Source organism: Oncorhynchus nerka, linkage group LG27, assembly GCF_034236695.1.
Source record: "Oncorhynchus nerka isolate Pitt River linkage group LG27, Oner_Uvic_2.0, whole genome shotgun sequence".
NCBI classification, from domain to species: Eukaryota; Metazoa; Chordata; class Actinopteri; order Salmoniformes; family Salmonidae; genus Oncorhynchus; species Oncorhynchus nerka.
Genome location: NC_088422.1, coordinates 69,216,485 through 69,235,319, shown reverse-complemented (window position 1 = coordinate 69,235,319; position 18,835 = coordinate 69,216,485). Strand labels below are relative to the sequence as shown.

The following is an 18,835-nucleotide window of genomic DNA, read 5'->3' as shown; positions in this document are numbered from 1 at the left end:
TTACAGCAGCAAGTGCAGAGAATGGCTGACATACTCACTGACTGCCAAGATGACTTGACTCTAACTGATGACGGTTCCAGCCGACTTGACGGACCTGACAGTTCAAGCAGTCCTGGGGTCTTACGTGACTTAGGTTTGATTGATATTGACGTCGACTCCTGTCAAGTCTCTCCTGCTGGTAAGAAGAAACTCATCCATCTCATAGCTGAGTACCAGTCAATTTTTTCCAGGCACAAGTTGGATTGTGGAAAAGCTACCGGATGTCTTCATCGCATTCAACTGAGTGACGAGAAACCCTTTCGGATGCCCTACCGACGCCTTTCACCAAGTCATTATGAGAAGCGTAAGAAAGCGTTGAATGAGATGGAAGAACATGAAATCATAAGGAAGTCTAGTTGTGAGTATGTCTCACCCCTTGTCTTTGTCTGGAAGAAGTCTGGAGACCTGAGATTCTGTACTGATTTTTGTTTGCTCAATGCTTGCACCATCAAGACACCCAACCACTCCCTCTCCAGGCTGACGCGCTGGCTGCTTTAGGTGGAAATGCCTTTTTCTCGACAATGGAACTTACCTCTGGCTACTACAATGTGGAAGTGCATGAGGATGACCGGAGATTCACAGCTTTTACATCACCATTTAGATTGTACGAATACAACCGTATGCCACAGGGGTTATGTAATCGTCCTGCAACATTTATGAGGATGATGCTAAACATCTTTGGGGATCAGAACTTTCTTAGGCTGCTGTGTTACCTTGTCTATGCGCCCACTGAAGATCTGGCTATACAGCGCCTGGAAATAGTTTTTGAGCGTCTCAAGGCTCACAACCTGAAGTTGGCGCCAAAAAAGTGTCACTCTATGCAGAGGTCTGTGAAGTTTCTGGGGCATATCATTAGTGTGAATGGTGTAGATACAGACCCTGAGAAGGTGATGGCCGTTACAGGAGTAACAGAAGCTGATCTGATGGAAGATGGCACTGACATTCCATCTCAGAAGAAATTGAGGTCATTCCTTGGGATGGTGGTGTATTACCAACAGTTCATTAAAGGTTGCTCGACCATCGCAAAGCATCTCTTTGGATTGGCGACTTTACACAAGGCTCCATGCTGGAAAAAGAAGTGACGCTCACTTGTCAGGAAGTTGACGGCTGCCGACTGGACAGCAGAATGCAGACAGGCCTTATTCAGAGCTAAAGCAAGCCTTACTGGACCAGGTTTTGTTGGCCCACCCCAACATCGACAAACCCTTTCTACTGTCGGTGGACGCTTCCAGCAACGGCTTAGGTGCTGTGCTGTCCCAGGTGCAGGAACAGGGAGCTACAGAGAGACATATAGCCTTCGCAAGCAAGTCCTTCAGTTATGCACAGTTCAGGTATCCTGCGCACAGGCTCGAGTTCGTTGGGCTATCTATGACAAGTTCCACCACTGGTACGAGGGGAGCAGTTCACGGTATGGACAGATAATAATCCCTTGACATTAGTGATGCACCATGACATTTTTGGCCGATACCGAGATCCTATATATTCCTTGACAAAAAAAAACGACACTGATAACCGATATTTTTAAAAAAATGCAGCCTTTTAAGCATTCTAGTACAGTTAAATAGTTAACATGAACACAGCAGTCTAAGGCACTGCATCTCAGTGTAAGAGGCGTCACTACAGTCCCTGGTTCGAATCCAGTCTGTATCACATCCGGCATGAATGGGAGTCCCGTATGGTGGCGCACAATTGGCCCAGCGCCGTCCTGGTTTGGCCGGGGTAGACCGTCATTGTGAATAAGAATTTGTTCTTAACTGACTTGCCTAGTTAAATAAAGGTTACACACACAAACACACACCACACTGACCAAAAAGTTATTTTGTTGGCATTTACGTATGTCCCCATTACCAGTAAAACATAATTAAAACCTATTTTTTTCTCTTACTTGCTGTGCTGTTTTGTTGTTCATTTGTTCAGTCGTTTCATTCTCAACCAGGATTTCAATGGAACACCGTTTGGGTCTTTGCTATGGAACGTCGTTTGGATCTTTGCGTGTCAAAAAATATACTGTTTAACATGATTTGACATGTCAAATAACACTATGCTTGTTGACCAATCAAACCAAAAATTCCACTATTGTGCCTAATCCTTATTGTGGCTAGCTTCACAACACATAACCTGGTCTGGTCGAGCCTCACTTGCCAGATGAAGCTAGCTGGCTGCTTATACTGTTAGTTTTGGGCAACAGGGTTAAGTAGCTGGCTAGCTGTTTATTTTCATGAACTGAAGTTCAATTTCAATAGGCGAACAACAAGTGACAACCTGGCTAATACTTACTCACAAGGATTCCTAAATCATTGATAAGAATAATGAAAATTACTGCAGTTTCTACTGTTCATTGTTTTCAGGCTGGTTGTATTGGTGCTAGCTAGGTACCAGGCTAAAGCTAGCTACCCCATAAGTTGTGGTCGAACATATTCTGCTTTATTACCAAAGCGGTATTGAAAACACATAATTTGTGGCTGGTGTTTTCTTGTTTGCAGACTTTTTTTTACAGCTTTGACAGTGCTACTGTATCTTTTTTTGACACGCAAAGACCCAAATGGCGTTCCATAGTATGTATGTCGTGAAGCTAATAGCAGTGACGTTATCACTGTGTAACTCCGGTAGGGCAACATCTGAAAACTAGCTCACTTGGTAGTGTGTACCGGTGCTCAACATCACCCACGACAGAGAACGGTTGATTGCCAAGGGAAATTGTCTTATTCTTTCAAATGACTGCTTGACTTGTTGACTGCTCGATCCACACAGAAGACATTGTGGGCTAAGTTAGGAACGCTGTGTTGCACGTGTAGTGCAAAATTTTACGCGGCGTCATTACGTCATGTACCTACGTTATGTAGGTATGCACGTCAGCTTTGACATCGGTTTTGCACATTGGCGTTAAACTAGACATCGCCCGATTCCGATATGTTCACCGATATATTGTGCATCCCTACTTGACATACATCCTGACCAAAGCAAAGTTCGATGCTTGTGAACAGAGATGGGTCGCCAAGCTGGCATCGTATGAGTTTGACATCAAGTACATCCCTAGGCCAAAAAAATGTTTTTGCAGATGCTTTGAGCAGAGAGCCCTTCGTATGACCCAGTGCACTCCATCGCCTGACAAGGGTCCCGTACGAGGCGTTACTAGCTGAAGCTAACGCTGTGCGCACAGACAGAGTGCAAGACATGTTTCGCTGGTCCAACCACCCCTTTGACAAAGCCTCTGACTCCAACGACGTGGTCATTAGCTGCCAGGCTTCTGTTGACCCCCCATCTGGTGCTTTATCAAGACATGAAGTTGCAGCTGTTCTTCATTCACACAGGTGTTGGGTGGGTGAGATTGGCCCACATGCACTGCTGTTGCCACAGCTTCCGCAGCCTGTTATGCCATCAGAGCAGAACAATGTCGGTGTTCTGCCACACAACCTACTGATGAATAAGCAGCGTGATGACAACGTGATGAGCAGAGTGATCTTCTTTGTGGAAAGGGGGAGAAGACCATCTCGGAGAGAGTGTGCCCACGAGAGTGTTGAGGTTTTGTGTCTTCTCAGAAGTTGGGACAAGTTGACCATGAAGATGGGTGTACTCTATCATGTTTCAAAGAATGTGGTTACAAAAAGGAAAACGTATCTGTATGTGGTTCCAGCCTCCATGAAAGCAATGGTGTTGAAGGGTGTCCATGATGAAGCTGGCTACCAGGGCCAACAGAGAACAGTCTACCTGACAAGACAGAGGTTATTCTGGCATGGCCTGGAGAGGGAGGTAAAATAATATGTGAAGTGCTGCAGGAGATGCGTCGTGAGCTAAACTCCCGGTCCGGAAGCAAGAGCTCCTCTTGAGAGCATAATAATAACTGAGCTTCTTGAACTAGGGTGCATAGACTTTTGGTCTGCAGAAGATTCTTCAAGCAAGTCCCTGCATGTGCTCGTTGTTACTGACCACTTTACCAAATTGGCTCATGCCTTCTTGTGTCTGAACCAGTCTGCTAAGTCTAGCTCATCAGTTGTGTAACAACTATTTCTGTGTCTACGGGATTCCTCGCCGTATACACCCAGATCAGGGAGCCAACTTTTAGAGCGCTCTAATAGCCAAACTGTTGAGTGTTGCAGGTGTTCAGAAGTCTCACACCACACCGTACCATCCGATGGGGAATATTTTGTACACTGCGTGAGTGCAGAGTTGGATGGTGGGCCGTGCATTGCATGACGTGCAATTTTGTGCTGTCATAATAAATCTCCATGACTAGTGCTACAAGTTGGAGTTCATGTCGATGATTGATTGTACACAACGCAAGAACAGTACTGTTACACCTATATCTAACCTGGAGTGTCTTGACCAATTAGGGTGTAATCGGGATCCAGACAGGGAGTACAGTAGGGGTTCACCACTTCAACTATGACAGACAAAATTAGAAAAAAAATCCAGAACATCACATTGTAGGATTTTTAATGAATTTATTTGCAAAATAAGTATTGTGTGTGAAAACCTTGTGAAGACTTACAGAAAACGTTTGACCTCTGTCATTGCCAACAAAGGGTATACAACAAAGTATTGAGATAAACTTTTGTTATTGACCAAATACTTATTTTCCACCATCATTTGCAAATAAATTCATTAACAATCCTACAATGTGATTTTCTGGATTTTTTTCTCATTTTGTCTGTCATAGTTGAAGTGTACCTATGATGAAAATTACAGGCTTCTCTCATCTTTTTAAGTGGGAGAACTTACACAATTGGTTGCTGACTAAATACTTTTTTGCCCCACTGTTTATGCCTGCTTCACAATTTACCCCCCACCAACTCTCCAACCAGCCACAATTCTCCATCATTGTTAATTAACATCACATTAACAGTCCCTGACCTATTTCTGCTTTAGGCTTGGATTACGTAATTTCTTTTAGCTAAAGAATGTTTTGGAAACAATGGGATCCAGACAAAGAGGTACATTGTCTGTGTGTACCATGGTAATGAGAACAGTGATATAGGCCATCCACGGTCATCATCTCTGAGGGATTGAACTATTCCCATGTAGTGATTATGTAGATCCCCATGAGTTTTAATGAGCGAGATCAGATTACCCTTTTCATTACCCTTTTCCATGAAACCCCTCTACCTTCCATCACGCCAGCAGTTATTGAATGACTTTATAATATACATGATTTCCAATGCAGTAACTCTGATAACGGCTTTGAACACAGGAACAGACACTGACACAGACTGCTGGTTCACAGTCTGGATTATGTTGTTCTGGTTTCATGCTTGAGTTCCTTCCACCCTCCACAGCCCATGAAAAGACTCAATGCCCTTAAGCCTTCAGCATGCTTTGGTTCGGCCGCAATGCGAACTGAATGAGTGTGCTTGAATACTCCTTTAAAAGACCTTAGTTTGAAAAATGAGAAAAAAAATCGTCAATACTACGGTTTGTCCATCTTGAGACGCCGTAGCCATTATACACTTCCTCAAAATAGTCCGAATTATTTTGAATGTTTTTGCCAAGGAGCTCTTAGTTGCCCAATTTTACATCTAGCTAAAATGTTTAGTTCAGTATTTCTCAAGTGAAAAAGTGTGAATAAAAAACTATTAATCTCTCATTCAATTAAGTGTTTGTTGTCATTCAAGAATCCCTACTGTTGACCAATCATCAACAAAGGGGCATAGACTTCGGCTACTGACAAGATATTTTTTGAGAGCACGAACAGGTGAAAAAACCCTTGCCAATGACCAAAAATGAACAAAAACATCACCAAATGTTGTCCAAATATATGCACAAACTGTTTCGGATAGGAAGCAGGTGGACACCAAAAATCTAAATCTTCTTTAACAAAGGAACCTAAAGATGAAGAGATGGGGGGGTGGAGATGAGTTGGGGGATGGATTAACCATGTAAGGTATCAAAGCCAAACCAACACAACTTTCTCAACATTGAAAGTATTCTGTTTGCAGTGGCTTATAGGAAAATGCTTAGGCAATATTTGTCAGAAATGGAGGGATCTACTGAATCACAGTAAATTTATAACCTCACAAGGCTGTATTTATGATCCTACTTTTCCCCGTTGTTTATTTATTTTACATTGTTTATTTACTAACATCATAATTTATGTATGGACAGAGATGGGTTCACCTACCTGGTAGAAATGCTTTTTTCATGGTGTATCTACTGAATACTGTCTGGATAGCACTCCACTTAGATATCCCAAGGCTAAAAATATTTGCCTTTCAAACTGGATAAAATGGACATTTTAGATTATATATTTTTTAAATCAGTTTTTAGTCTTAAGGTGAAAGAAAATGAAATAGTTATTGTCCCAACTGGTAAATCCTGTTGGAATTGTTGGAGAAATAACATGGGGATTAGATCTAATTCCACAACCCACCACCCATCAGGTTGGAGTGGCTCACAGCTGCCACTACTAAAGCAGCCGGTCTCCAGTTTGAGCCACTGGTACTTAGGTTCCTGGACATTGAAAACTACAGTTTAACAAGCTATTGTACACTGGGCTATTCTGTGGGCTGAAGTTGGTAAGCATGTATTAGATTTAAGGTGAACATTATGAATGGTAAATATTCACATGCTGATAATTGTTTACCTCCAGGGAGGAATGTGACTCGGGGCTCTACACTGACCTTTTTTACAGGGAGCACGTGTGTGCCTAAGTTGAAACATTTTGGAGCACAAAGAAATGTAAGAACCCAATGAAAAATATTTGAGGTAACAAGCGGTTTTCTTTGTAATAATGGTGCAAGCGTATCCTCCATGGCACCAGGGCCTGCAGTACAGTGAAGGAATCATTGCAACAATTATCATCTTTATTCTAAGCGCACTGGTGCTCCTAAATTAAAATTCCAGGTCGCACAGCAAAATATTTAGGTACTTATGCAAGTAAAATGGTCGCACTGTAGAGCCCTGTGACGCATGTTTTCCATTGCAGAGTGCATCATGTTTAATTACAGCACCACAGAGCCTTCTAGAGCATCTCACCGTATTTGACTATAGGATGGATTCTTGGTCCACTCCTTTTCCTAATTGTGTTCTCAAGTGACTTTCTGGTAATGCAAATACTACTGCCATTAGAAATGACCAGGGATTAATTAAAGGAAACTAGAGATCTATCCAACCCCGAGGGGAATGAAACAAAACACAACATCTGCTCAATGGATTTCGGAATCATTGTAGAAATGTTACCACTGATACATTTCCATTTACTAAAGATATTACAGTAATGTAATGGGTGCCTACTCATGACTCTAAATATGACTCTAAATTTCTTCCTTTCAAAACACTCAAAGGCAATTGCTCCATTATACGGCTATGACTTTGAAAATGCACCGTGCCTTGAAAGATGCCAAATATATATTTTGAACTGCTCTCTCAGCGTTTTATTGTGCTCGTCTGGAAATGGACTGCTGTAAATTGATTCATTCTGCAGTAATCACACTGAGCACACAGGCAATATCTCTGAGATGCATCAGGGCAGACTGGTCTGAGATATCCCTTCTCTGCTCTACACAGCAACAGGTGATAGGGAGCATGGGGAGTTTACAGTCAGGGCACGGTGTGGTGTACTTTGGGCACTGAAACATTGGGATTGGTGAAACGTCACCACATAGAACAAAGAGTATGGAGGCAGAGATGCAACTTTAAAATGGAGTCTGACAGTAAGGTAAAAAAATACATGGAAAGACAGCCCTAAAGTGGTCTCCAGTGGCATTGACTTAGAGGAGGTAATCAATATAGGTCATCTCATCATGGTATGTGAAATGGTGTGATGAAAAGTATTTGCATTGCAGAGTTGACCCCTAGAAGTAAGAGGAATACACTTGCAGCACTTTTTTTAGGTGGGTGGGGAGCAGTTCCAATCATCTGTAAATGTCATAAGCTCTGACGGAGGGTTTGGGTATTGACTGAGTCTGGCTAGATGAAGGACAGGGACGCTAATCTTCACCGGCCATGTATATCAATTCAGAAAAGCCACCAGACCACGTCACGCAATATGCAAAATATAGTATTCTAGAAATGACACATATTTTTCAGTCCTGTGAAATGGTGTGAGGATTGTCATGCTTTGGGCACATCCTGGCTGTCTTAAATGTGTGCTGGTTCTGATGACTGACTGAATGATTATACAGTGACCTGCACTGATTTATTTGAGAGAGAATCAATGTGTGCTTCAGAGTCACTGTCTCTGGGAAGTGTAATGCTTGACCTCTCACTTCCACCCAGCTGAATGAACAGGCAGTAACCTTTTAAAACATGACCTTCAGCTTAGCACATGTAGCAACTGTTCCACTCAGATAATAACACTCTGATCATTCTAAATGAGAGCGTGTACTAACACTGATCATATGATTGGTAGAGTTTGGAATCTGAACATCAATTAGTTGTGGTTGTTGAGTGTAATTTGTTGGGCTGTGTATGAAGATTGTACTATGGCCAACCCTGTAAAACAACACATTTCACTGCACCAATATGTTTTTTTAAACACTTAAACATTGTTAGGCAGGCTATTTGCACACTATAATAGCATTCAGTTCTGCAGACAATGTGGACTAGGATTTAAGAATGGGATTTTTAGCTGGCTCCTATTGTAAGTGTTTGGATGGAAGATGCTACATGTAGTTTTGAAGTTGCTTTGAAGAGAAGTGCAAACCCTTATCACCCCGATTGCAAGTCAACTCCTCTGTGCACATGCGTCACACTCTGTCGCTATGTTTTTCATGGGCTTGCTGTGTCACCACTGCCACCTAATGTGCAGTGCCTAAAACTGCATGCACTCTATTCAGAAGGTCACATACAGCTCCCAAACAAAATCACAAGCTGTATTTTGGGGGATCGAATGTCTAAACTATATGGTATATATTGTTATTACTGACATTGATTTTATGTGACAGTCAGTGTTTGGTCTTATTGTGTTTGTACCCCAGGTAAAAGAAGCCATGCAGAGGATCCACGACAGAGGCAACATAGGAAAGCTAATCCTGGATGTGGAGAAGTCTCCCACTCCTTTGGTAAGTACACAACCCTGACCTTTTTTTCTACAAGAACAAGTTATTTATAAGTGGTCTAAAACTGCACATTTATTCAACAAGTTTGAAAAACCTTGAGGAAAAAGGAAATGATTAAATAGCATCATGACTCACCAGTGAGTAATTTATCCCTAGAGAACTCTTGGCCAAATCAACACAGATTGAGGTTCCTAGACAGCACTAAGTCTGATAACAATAAATATATCTTCCAATGGCACTGGTTTCTATGGTGACCCATGAATATCAGCGTCCCCATTTGGAGCAGCAAACATAAGAAACAAAAGCCTGAGCAGTGTTGACAAAATGTTGTTTCAATGTCGATATGTTTAAAGTAACTGTCCAGTAAAACCCAATCTCAAACTCTTTGAATGATTTTTTTTTATGTTTGAAATTTGCTTGACCCTTATGTGATTGGTCCAGCAGCTTTAGTCTTTTTTATGTTTTTATTCTCCAGTGGGGAGAAGGATCAGTCTTGAGATAATGGGAGGCACGTGCTCAGGAATGCACACTCACTGCACACAAGCAAGATAACTAGCAAGCCAAGCAATCCACAACTGGTGTTAGCAAAAAGAACAATGCACATGCAACAACTATCTCGCCTGTCACTTCTATTTCAAATGATGTGGTTTGTATAGGGTGACCACATTTAAAATACCCAAATGCGAGACAACAGGGTGATTTTCGGGACATTCACGGGACAGTTGCCTTCGTGAATAAAAACATTTAGCAGCATGTCCCCGTCCCAGATGTAGCCTATTGAATATCATTATAGAATATGCATAAAATGCATCCTCCAATTGCAACATCTACCTATGGCCACACATATTGTCTCAAGAAACATTTGTATTTTTAATACCCTCAAACACCAAGTTAGGCATACCTCATTTCAAAATAGGCCATGGCTTCATAACTGTCAATCATGAATATTCTTCACATTTTACAAGTGAAATGTCCAAACTCCGCCTGCATGCCAATCATTTGATCTCAATCAGTTTCATGGGAATATGCATTTAGATCTTCTTTAATTCCTATTTCGTGGGCAAATTAGAGCAGATGGTGTTAAACTTTATAGCCTTCCTGCATTTTATTTTTTTCAATCATAGCACATTCTGGTGCTGTTGAGCTTTGGCCCCCTGATAATTTTTGGCCACTATTCAGCTTGCCATCACTTCATTTCTCATGAGATTTGAGGGTGTTTTTGGTGTAATAGTAACATTATACTATGCTATTATATTTGGTTTTGTTATGTAGAATACTAACCCAATGGCACACACTGGTTAAATTAATGTTGTTTCCAGGTCATTTCAATTAAATGAATTGACGTCTGTGCCCAGTGACAATTAATCATTATGTGATCTTCCAAGACATTGATTCAGCTTTGATCTAACATGACTAAATGAGCACAATTGTGAGAAGTAGCAGTGGCAGCACTACACCAAACAAGTAATTGAAGCGCACCTATTCTACTCTTTTGCCTTGAACAAAATTTGGTGATGCAAAAACGAAAAACTACATGTGTGGTTGTTTTATGAAAATCTGGGAATATTTGGCCAATAAAATATTTTTGGTTGGTAAAATAGTTAGGAAGGGAGACTTCTAAAATGGGATTTAGTGAATAATGTTTATTGCGCAACTAATGAGCATGAAGACCCTCACAAATTTGAAAATTACTTTATCTTTCAGTCTAATACGGGTATTTACTTACTTTTGTAGCTCTTTTTCAGAAGCATGCTTTTTGTACATAGTTAGGCCTGCCTGTCCTCTCCAAATTTAGCTAGAATTTAGCCCGAAAGGATTTGAGAAATTCGATTGGTTGACCATAGGCCTATGACATAAATCTACATCGTGGCTTGCACAGAATATCAGATCTCAACAACTATTGGAGTGTTTAGCATCACCAGTAGGCTACCCCATTCTTATGATTTATATCTAAAAAAAATCATAAGCGAAAAGTGACTGCAAGAGACAGGTTGGAACGAATCAACAAAAACATCTAAATTAGTGTTGTTTCAATTAGTTAATTAAATGTAGAACATAATTGTTTGGTTGTGGGACGTGGGAAAAAGGGCCAAACTGCAGGATTGACCTGCAGAATCCGGGACATGTGGTCACCCTAGGTTAGAGTAGGGCTGCTGGATGTTTAGAAGCAGTTAGCATGCTAATGCTAGCTATCGATGCAAAATTAGCCAGCTGGCTAACCAACAAGAAATCAAGTCAAAGCAGATCCTCCACATAACAACCATCTCACAGTTTCCTTCTATTTTAAGTCATGTGGTTTGCAGCTAAAAGTTTTAGGTCAAGAGGAAACCTAGTTAGCTGTTGTTGAGTGATAAAGATAGCAGCAGCCAGTAGCTAACTAGCTAACGTTATTTAGGTTCCTAACAACAAAAATATCAGGAATATAATGACAAAGCAAAGGACAGAAACGACTAATACTTGTGAAATAATCACTGCATTTATTCATTTATTGCTGTTATGGTAAAGTGCCCTAGTAGTTTTATTGTACATTTCGAAATCCTGAATCTGTCCATACTATTTGAACCAGGTTCAGGCAATCTGCCCCAGTACCTCCACGTGGGAACTAATTTGAATATCCAAGTGTCTCATTGGCTGAGCTGTCAAATAATTTTTGTATTGACCCAAACCACTCTGTTGTTTCTGAACTGGCCAAGCAGGGACACATCCTCAATTCTATATATATTTATTTTATTAATAATCTATTTAATTCAGATTGTCATTAATTGTTGGTAATATTTCATAAAAAATATGGAACACTGGACAGATACATGAATATTTGAATTCTTTGTTCCTCATCTTTGAATGTTTTCTTATAGATACAGTTGATACAGTACACTCCATTCTGTATTTGTAGAAATTACAATGTGTTCTGTATTCTGTGTAGATGGCCAGTGACAGCACAGAGACCAGTGAGGCTGGTGAGGAGGAGGAGGAACATGAAGGGGACAATGACAACAAGGAGCGCATGCCTTTCATCCAGTAGGCCCAGGTACGGCACCACAACTGGCCTGGACACCTCAAAGGAAAGAGGTGGAGCGGGGGATTAGTTCCATAACAGATGACTCCACAACTCGAACTACGCACAGTGAACTCAAACTGTTGTACTGTATGTGAGTGTATGTTTGTGTGCGTGTGTGTGGGTCTGTTGTCTTTGTGTCTTTTGTTATGTAAGATGTTTGAAAGACATGAAAACTCATAAGACACTGGTTGTCAAAGTTGCCAATCAGCTAAAGTGCCATTCACTATCCAGTATTATGATGAGCATTGTGTTGCTGACCAAATGATGTTCAGAGATGCTAAAACCTATCTGCAGCCTCAGTGTTGTTCATTGTGTTCTATGGGAACCTCAACAAGGGAGCAAAGTAGGAACGGAGTGAATAAGGGGTTGATTATGTTGCTTTTAGGGAAAATACGAGAGTGCGTGATTGAGTGTGAAAGAGAACAGTAAGTGAGTGAGAGTGAACCAGGAACATAAGTGATATGGTTGTACTCCTGTCTTGATGGTTGAAACAAGAGGGAAACTAGGAGGGTGAGTGTTAGCGTAAACGTCTCCTCTAAGCTATATTCCCGTTTCTCTTTTACCACTATTATAGTGACTCAGAAGTGAGATTCATTTCAGCTGCTTCATGAACACTAGTCACTCTGATCACCCCATTACCACTGAATACACAGCAAACCCAGAGCAGATTGGCCCTGGGCTATATACCTCCACCTGCTGCAGTGAGTCTATCAAAACCACTCTCTGAGATCGTTTTTCACCCTCCTCCCTCAGGTTATTTTCAGCAGTGTGTGAGCTAGGAGAGAGTATTAGGAAATGCCACTGTAAATGCCTGCTACCATGTTTACCGACACATTAGGGATCCGACCTTCTGCGGTATTGTTATGGGATCACCAGTGCCTTTGAGCTAGAAGTCTGCAGCAGTCTTGTAGAAGATTTCAGTATTTGAATTGTACCCATTCCACAGACACTCAATTTCATGGTGGTTCTGCCAAATGCCAGGCAGCATTCTGAGTGTGTTTCCTACATTTCTACAACTAATGAAAATAAGAAATATAACGTCAGCTTTTGGTCTCATCCGTAGTCTTCATTTCAGACAAACAATGCAGATAGAAATGGCATGGGGGTCAGGTGATGATGATGATTAACCACACCTGTTTCTGTTTAGTCTGTGTTCTTTATGTGTGTGTGTAATAAGTTGTGTTACGTTTACCTGCTGGTGCCTGTGTATAGTGTGCAATGCCTTCCAAATAGAGTGCCACAGAGAGGGAGGACTAAAGACACATTCACTTACAGATGAGCTTTTGGGCCATCAAGAATGGAAGTACTATTGCTGTGGATACCACAGGAGAGGAGTTATTCATATCAGATGTTAACATCTCATGTGAGATCTGGTATGACAACTGCATTGTGCTACTGGTATTATCCATATGGAAAGTGTGAAATTAATTGTCCAACGTACAAAGCTATTTATTCATAAAAATAAGAAACTACCATTGATGTATGGAGATGAAAGCTACTGAATCGCCTTGTTATAAACAGTAAATCTAGCTACGGCAGATGTGTTTCATATAATTGCAAGCTTACATATTACCTTCAGGAGTATTCCCACACCAAAAAGAAAATGTACAGACACAGTATAAACAGCATACAATTTCTTGTAACTTTGTAAGTGAATAGAAAAGATGATATATGTTTGTATGTACCCTGCTGTCTGTATGAGAAGAAAGGGCCCAGTTATTACATGGCTGTAGAAGTGATTGGAATGTAGCCAGCTGTGCTTCTCCAAACGAACCACCCACTGGTGAAGAAATACAGTTCCACACTTTTCATTGATCTTTCATTTGCCACTCACAACATTCGTATGATCTTTAATGAACTAAGTCACATTAGATGTCACAACATTTTATTCAAATATTTTATTAGCTACGTCACAACATTGCACCTATTTCCTTTCATGATAGACTTGGCAATGGTGCTGGAAATCAAGTATATTAATGAAGGACAACAGTACATCTAAATGTGAATGTCTCTTTGGGGTTTCCTGTTAGTCTAGGTCTAGAGTGTAGAGTAACTTGCAGTGTGTATGTTTGTGTTTCCATGGGAGGTCATTATGATGGATAGTCAACTTGCCTTAAAAGAAAAAAAGATAAACAAACTATGTAGGCGTGTTTAGTACTGTAGTTGGAACCTGATTACAGACTTATATGAAGATATTGATTAACTGTATTTGTTGGTATTAGTGGTTTTGTTATGTTATACTGTACGTAATCCAGTTCTGTTTACATTAATAAATGTATCTGCAGAGCATTCTGGGAAAGCTGTGTGTTTTTCTTGGCCTGTGTCATTTTCAGGTTTTCTCCACAAGCCACCCTGTGAAAGACTCCCTATAATATCACACTTTCATAGGCTGAGGTATTTCTCCAAGAATGTATAGTATGAAAAATGATTTAAGCTTTAAATCCATGGTAACTTTCTCACTGTAAATGACTTATGAATGGGCAGAAACAGGGGCATCATTGTTGTCACCCCCACCCATGGTATTTGAGTTCCCCCTGACGTTTGAAAAAACCCAAAGTTACATAGTGTCAGCCAATGAGAGGTGAATCAGGAGCAAACTGGGCCTGTATATAGTGAACTGCCCACAGTGCTTTGGGCTCCTGTGTCAGTGTTAAAAGGTGTGCCCCTTTCTTTTGTCGAAATTTAGTGCAGAGATGGCACGTCTGGTTCTCCCCATCTTTTTGGTTCTCTCTCTCACCTTGCTCCACCAGGGATATAGCCGTCCATCTCGTACCAGGAAAGCAGTGCCAGCATCACAGAGAGGTAACACCCGTCACACACACTAAACTTCAGTGGCTCTACTATGTTTTTCTGTACATTTTCTCTCTGACATGCCTGCCTGCTTGTCTGTGTTTCTATGGCGTTACAGCGGCAGATGAGGATGATGTAAAGTCGCAGCTGGAGAAGCTGTGACAGGAGGTGAACTCCCTGAAGGAGATCTCAGCTCTGCAGACAGGTATGCTGAGCTGGCTGCTCTGTGCGCTCATACTAAGTGCTGCTTTATGGCCAGGAAGGTTTCAAAGAGGGAATGCTTCTCGTGGGGAAACAGTGCAGATTTAGCAGTTACTGTATGTTTCTTATGGGTTAGGCAAGTGTATACTGTATGTACCTTTGGTACATGCACTCTTAGAGAAAAAAAGGTGCTATCTGGACCATAAAAGGGTTATTCGGCTGTCCCCATAGGAAAACCCTTTTGGTTCCAGGTAGAACACAAAAAATAGGGTTCTCCTATGGAAAGAGTTGAAGAACCCTTTTGGCAACTCTTTTTCTAATAGTGTGGAATCGATGCAGAGAAATTCTGATTTGATATTTCTTATGGTAATTCACACTAACCCCAGACATCAGGTTAGCATACACTTTCATTTGTCATTTACTAATATGCTCAGTCACCAGTAGAGGGCAGGAGTACTCTTACCTTCATCCTCATGCCTCGCAGCAGCAATAATGTTGACAGAGCACTGAGTCATGTGCTGGGGAAGATAATGCCGTTGAATTTCTTCGTAAAGGCCTTGGAGCGCATTGCGAAATGTATAATGATGGATATAAAAGTATTATGATGAGACAGGTTCTTTATACAGGGAGGGTGGAAGAACATAGTGCTACTGTCTCATATAGTATGCCTCTGTCTGAGTTCCCTCCCACTGAAAGGGCTTGTGTCTTATTTTGGGAACTTGGTTTAGGAAACATGTATACAGATGAAAACCTTTGCTTCGTCCTACTAGTCCTCATTATGTCTGATTGAAATTCTATAGATTATAAAATATCAGTAAGACATTATACACCAATATATCATGGAGATATACAGTGGGGAGAACAAGTATTTGATACACTGCTGATTTTGCAGGTTTTCCTACTTACAAAGCATGTAGAGGTCTGTAATTTTTATCATAGGTACACTTCAACTGTGAGAGACGGAATCTAAAACAAAAATCCATACAATCACTTTGTATGATTTTTAAGTAATTCATTTGCATTTTATTGCATGACATAAGTATTTGATACATCAGAAAAGCAGAACTTAATATTTGGTACAGAAACCTTTGTTTGCAATTACAGAGACCATACGTTTCCTGTAGTTCTTGACCAGGTTTGCACATACTGCAGCAGGGATTTTGGCCCACTCCTCCATACAGACCTTCTCCAGATCCTTCAGGTTTCAGGGCTGTTGCTGGGCAATACAGACTTTCAGCTCCAGCTAAAGATTTTCTATTGGGCTCAGGTCTGGAGACTGGCTAGGCCACTCCAGGACCTTGAGATGCTTCTTGCGGAGCCACTCCTTAGTTACCCTGGCTGTGTGTTTCGGGTCGATGTCATGCTGGAAGACCCAGCCACGACCCATCTTCAATGCTCTTACTGAGGGAAGTATGTTGTTGGCCAAGATCTCACGATACATGGCCCCATCCATCCTCTCCTCAATACGGTGCAGTCGTCCTGTCCCCTTTGCAGAAAAGCATCCCCAAATAATGATGTTTCCACCTCCATGCTTCACGGTTGGGATGATGTTCTTGGGGTTGTACTCATCCTTCTTCTTCCTCCAAACACGGCGAGTGGAGTTTAGACCAAAATGCTCTATTTTTGTCTCATCAGACCACATGACCTTCTCCTATTCCTCCTCTGGATCATCCAGATGGTCATTGGCAAACTTCAGACGGGCCTGGACATGCGCTGGCTTGAGCAGGGGGACCTTGCGTGCGCTGCAGGATTTTAATCCATGACAGCATAGTGTGTTACTAATGGTTTTCTTTGAGACTGTGGTCCCAGCTCTCTTCAGGTCATTGACCAGGTCCTGCCGTGTAGTTCTGGGCTGATCGCTCACCTTCCTCATGATCATTGATGCCCCACGAGGTGAGATCTTGCATGAAGCCCCAGACCGAGGGTGATTGACCCTCATCTTGAACTTCTTCCATTTTCTAATAATTGCGCCAAGCAGCTTGGTGAGCAGCCTTCTCACCAAGCTGCTTGCCTATTGTCCTGTAGTCCATCCCAGCCTTGTGCAGGTCTACAATTTTATCCCTGATGTCCTTACACAGCTCTCTGGTCTTGGCCATTGTGGAGAGGTTGGAGTCTGTTTGATTGAGTGTGTGGACAGGTGTCTTTTATACAGGTAACGAGTTCAAACAGGTGCTGTTAATACAGGTAATGAGTGGAGAACAGGAGTGCTTCTTAAAGAAAAACTAACAGGTCTGTGAGAGCTGGAATTCTTACTGGTTGGTAGGTGATCAAATACTTATGTCATGCAATAAAATTAAAATTAATTACTTAAAAATCATACAATGTGATTTTCTGGATTTTTGTTTTAGATTCTGTCTCTCACATTTGAAGTGTACCTATGATAAAAATTACAGACCTCTACATGCTTTGTAAGTAGGAAAACCTGCAAAATCGGCAGTGTATGAAATACTTGTTCTCCCCACTGTATATTTCAAATTCTTCAGTAATATTTGAACATGGTAGGTAGGGTTATTGACGGAGGAAGTTTGAAGGAGATACATGTACTAAACTGCTTCTAATTTGTCTCCATGGTATCAATGCTCACAGGAAGTGTTACCTGACCAGAGGAACCCAAGCACTACCATGAGGCCATCGAACACTTGCCACTCCACGTCAAGAGGAGTGCGCCAGGTACCAAGGAGTTCTGCATTGGTGTGACAGACATTGTGAAGGAGGGCCAGTATGTAGACATCAACAGCATTCCCATCAGCTACTTCAACTGGGACAAGACCAACAAGCAGCTCAGGGGACAAAGAGGGAGAGCTGTGTCGTGCTCTCACTGGCTGCACAGGGAAAGTGGCATGATGAGGTCTGCCTTGGCAAGAAAAAGTACATTTGTGAATACCCCATAACTTGTGTACCACCATGGAGACCAGATGGTTGTTGACAACCTGATGATAATTTATGCTCGTCATTAAAAGAAATACATATGTTATGGTACCAAACTGGTTTGTGAGTCTCTCTTTCACCTTCACTGAGTCGTCTGTATTATACAGCTAATTTATGAGTTGGTGAATTTGTAGGGAAGTTGAAATTCTAGGTAAACAATTCCCTTCTGTACTCCCACTTGCAAAAATGATTGTTAATGTGTTCATTGTTTAATATTTATTTTAAAATAATGAGTAGATAGGGCACACTGTTAGGCCTACCAAAATGTGCCACTCAATGATTGGTATAGGACTAGACCTTACAGTAGATTCTATTCCAATCTGTGATATTGTCCATAACTGACAGACAGACAAAGTTACATCCATACATAGGCCTACATACATACAGGTAACTGCCAAAATAAAGGAAACACCAAACAAAGTAACCACGAGCCAGGACAGCTTCAATTCACCTTGGCATAGATTCCACAAGTATCTAGAAGTCTATTGGAGGGATGCAACACCATTCTTCCATGGGAAATTCCATAATTTGGTGTTTTGTTGATGGTGGTGGAAAATTCTGTCTCAGGTGCCACTCCAGAATCTCCTACAAGTGTTCAATTGGGTTGCGATCTGGTGACTGAGATGACCCTGGCATATGGTTTACATCGTTTTCATACTCATCAAACCATTCAGTGACCACTTGTGCTCTGTGGCAGGAGCATTGTCATCCTATGGGGGGATAGCCATGGCAGCCAAAATAATGGCCTGCCCAGCATTTTTATGCATTTACCATAAGCATGACGGGGAGTTTAACTCAGGAACCAAATCTGTGTGGAAGCACCTGC

At 41.4% G+C, this 18,835-nt stretch overlaps 1 protein-coding gene across 1 annotated transcript in view; it reads left to right on the top strand.

The window, feature by feature from the left end:
- Nucleotides 1-14,379, top strand: part of LOC135565361 (synaptic vesicle membrane protein VAT-1 homolog-like) — a 34,489-nt gene extending 20,110 nt beyond the window's left edge. The window contains exons 8-9 of the mRNA XM_065011934.1: nucleotides 8,952-9,035; nucleotides 11,956-14,379. Coding sequence (XP_064868006.1) covers nucleotides 8,952-9,035; nucleotides 11,956-12,054 — 183 coding nt within the window. The 3' untranslated portion in view covers nucleotides 12,055-14,379. The remainder of the gene's footprint in view (nucleotides 1-8,951; nucleotides 9,036-11,955) is intronic.
- Nucleotides 14,380-18,835: the final 4,456 nt, after the last annotated feature.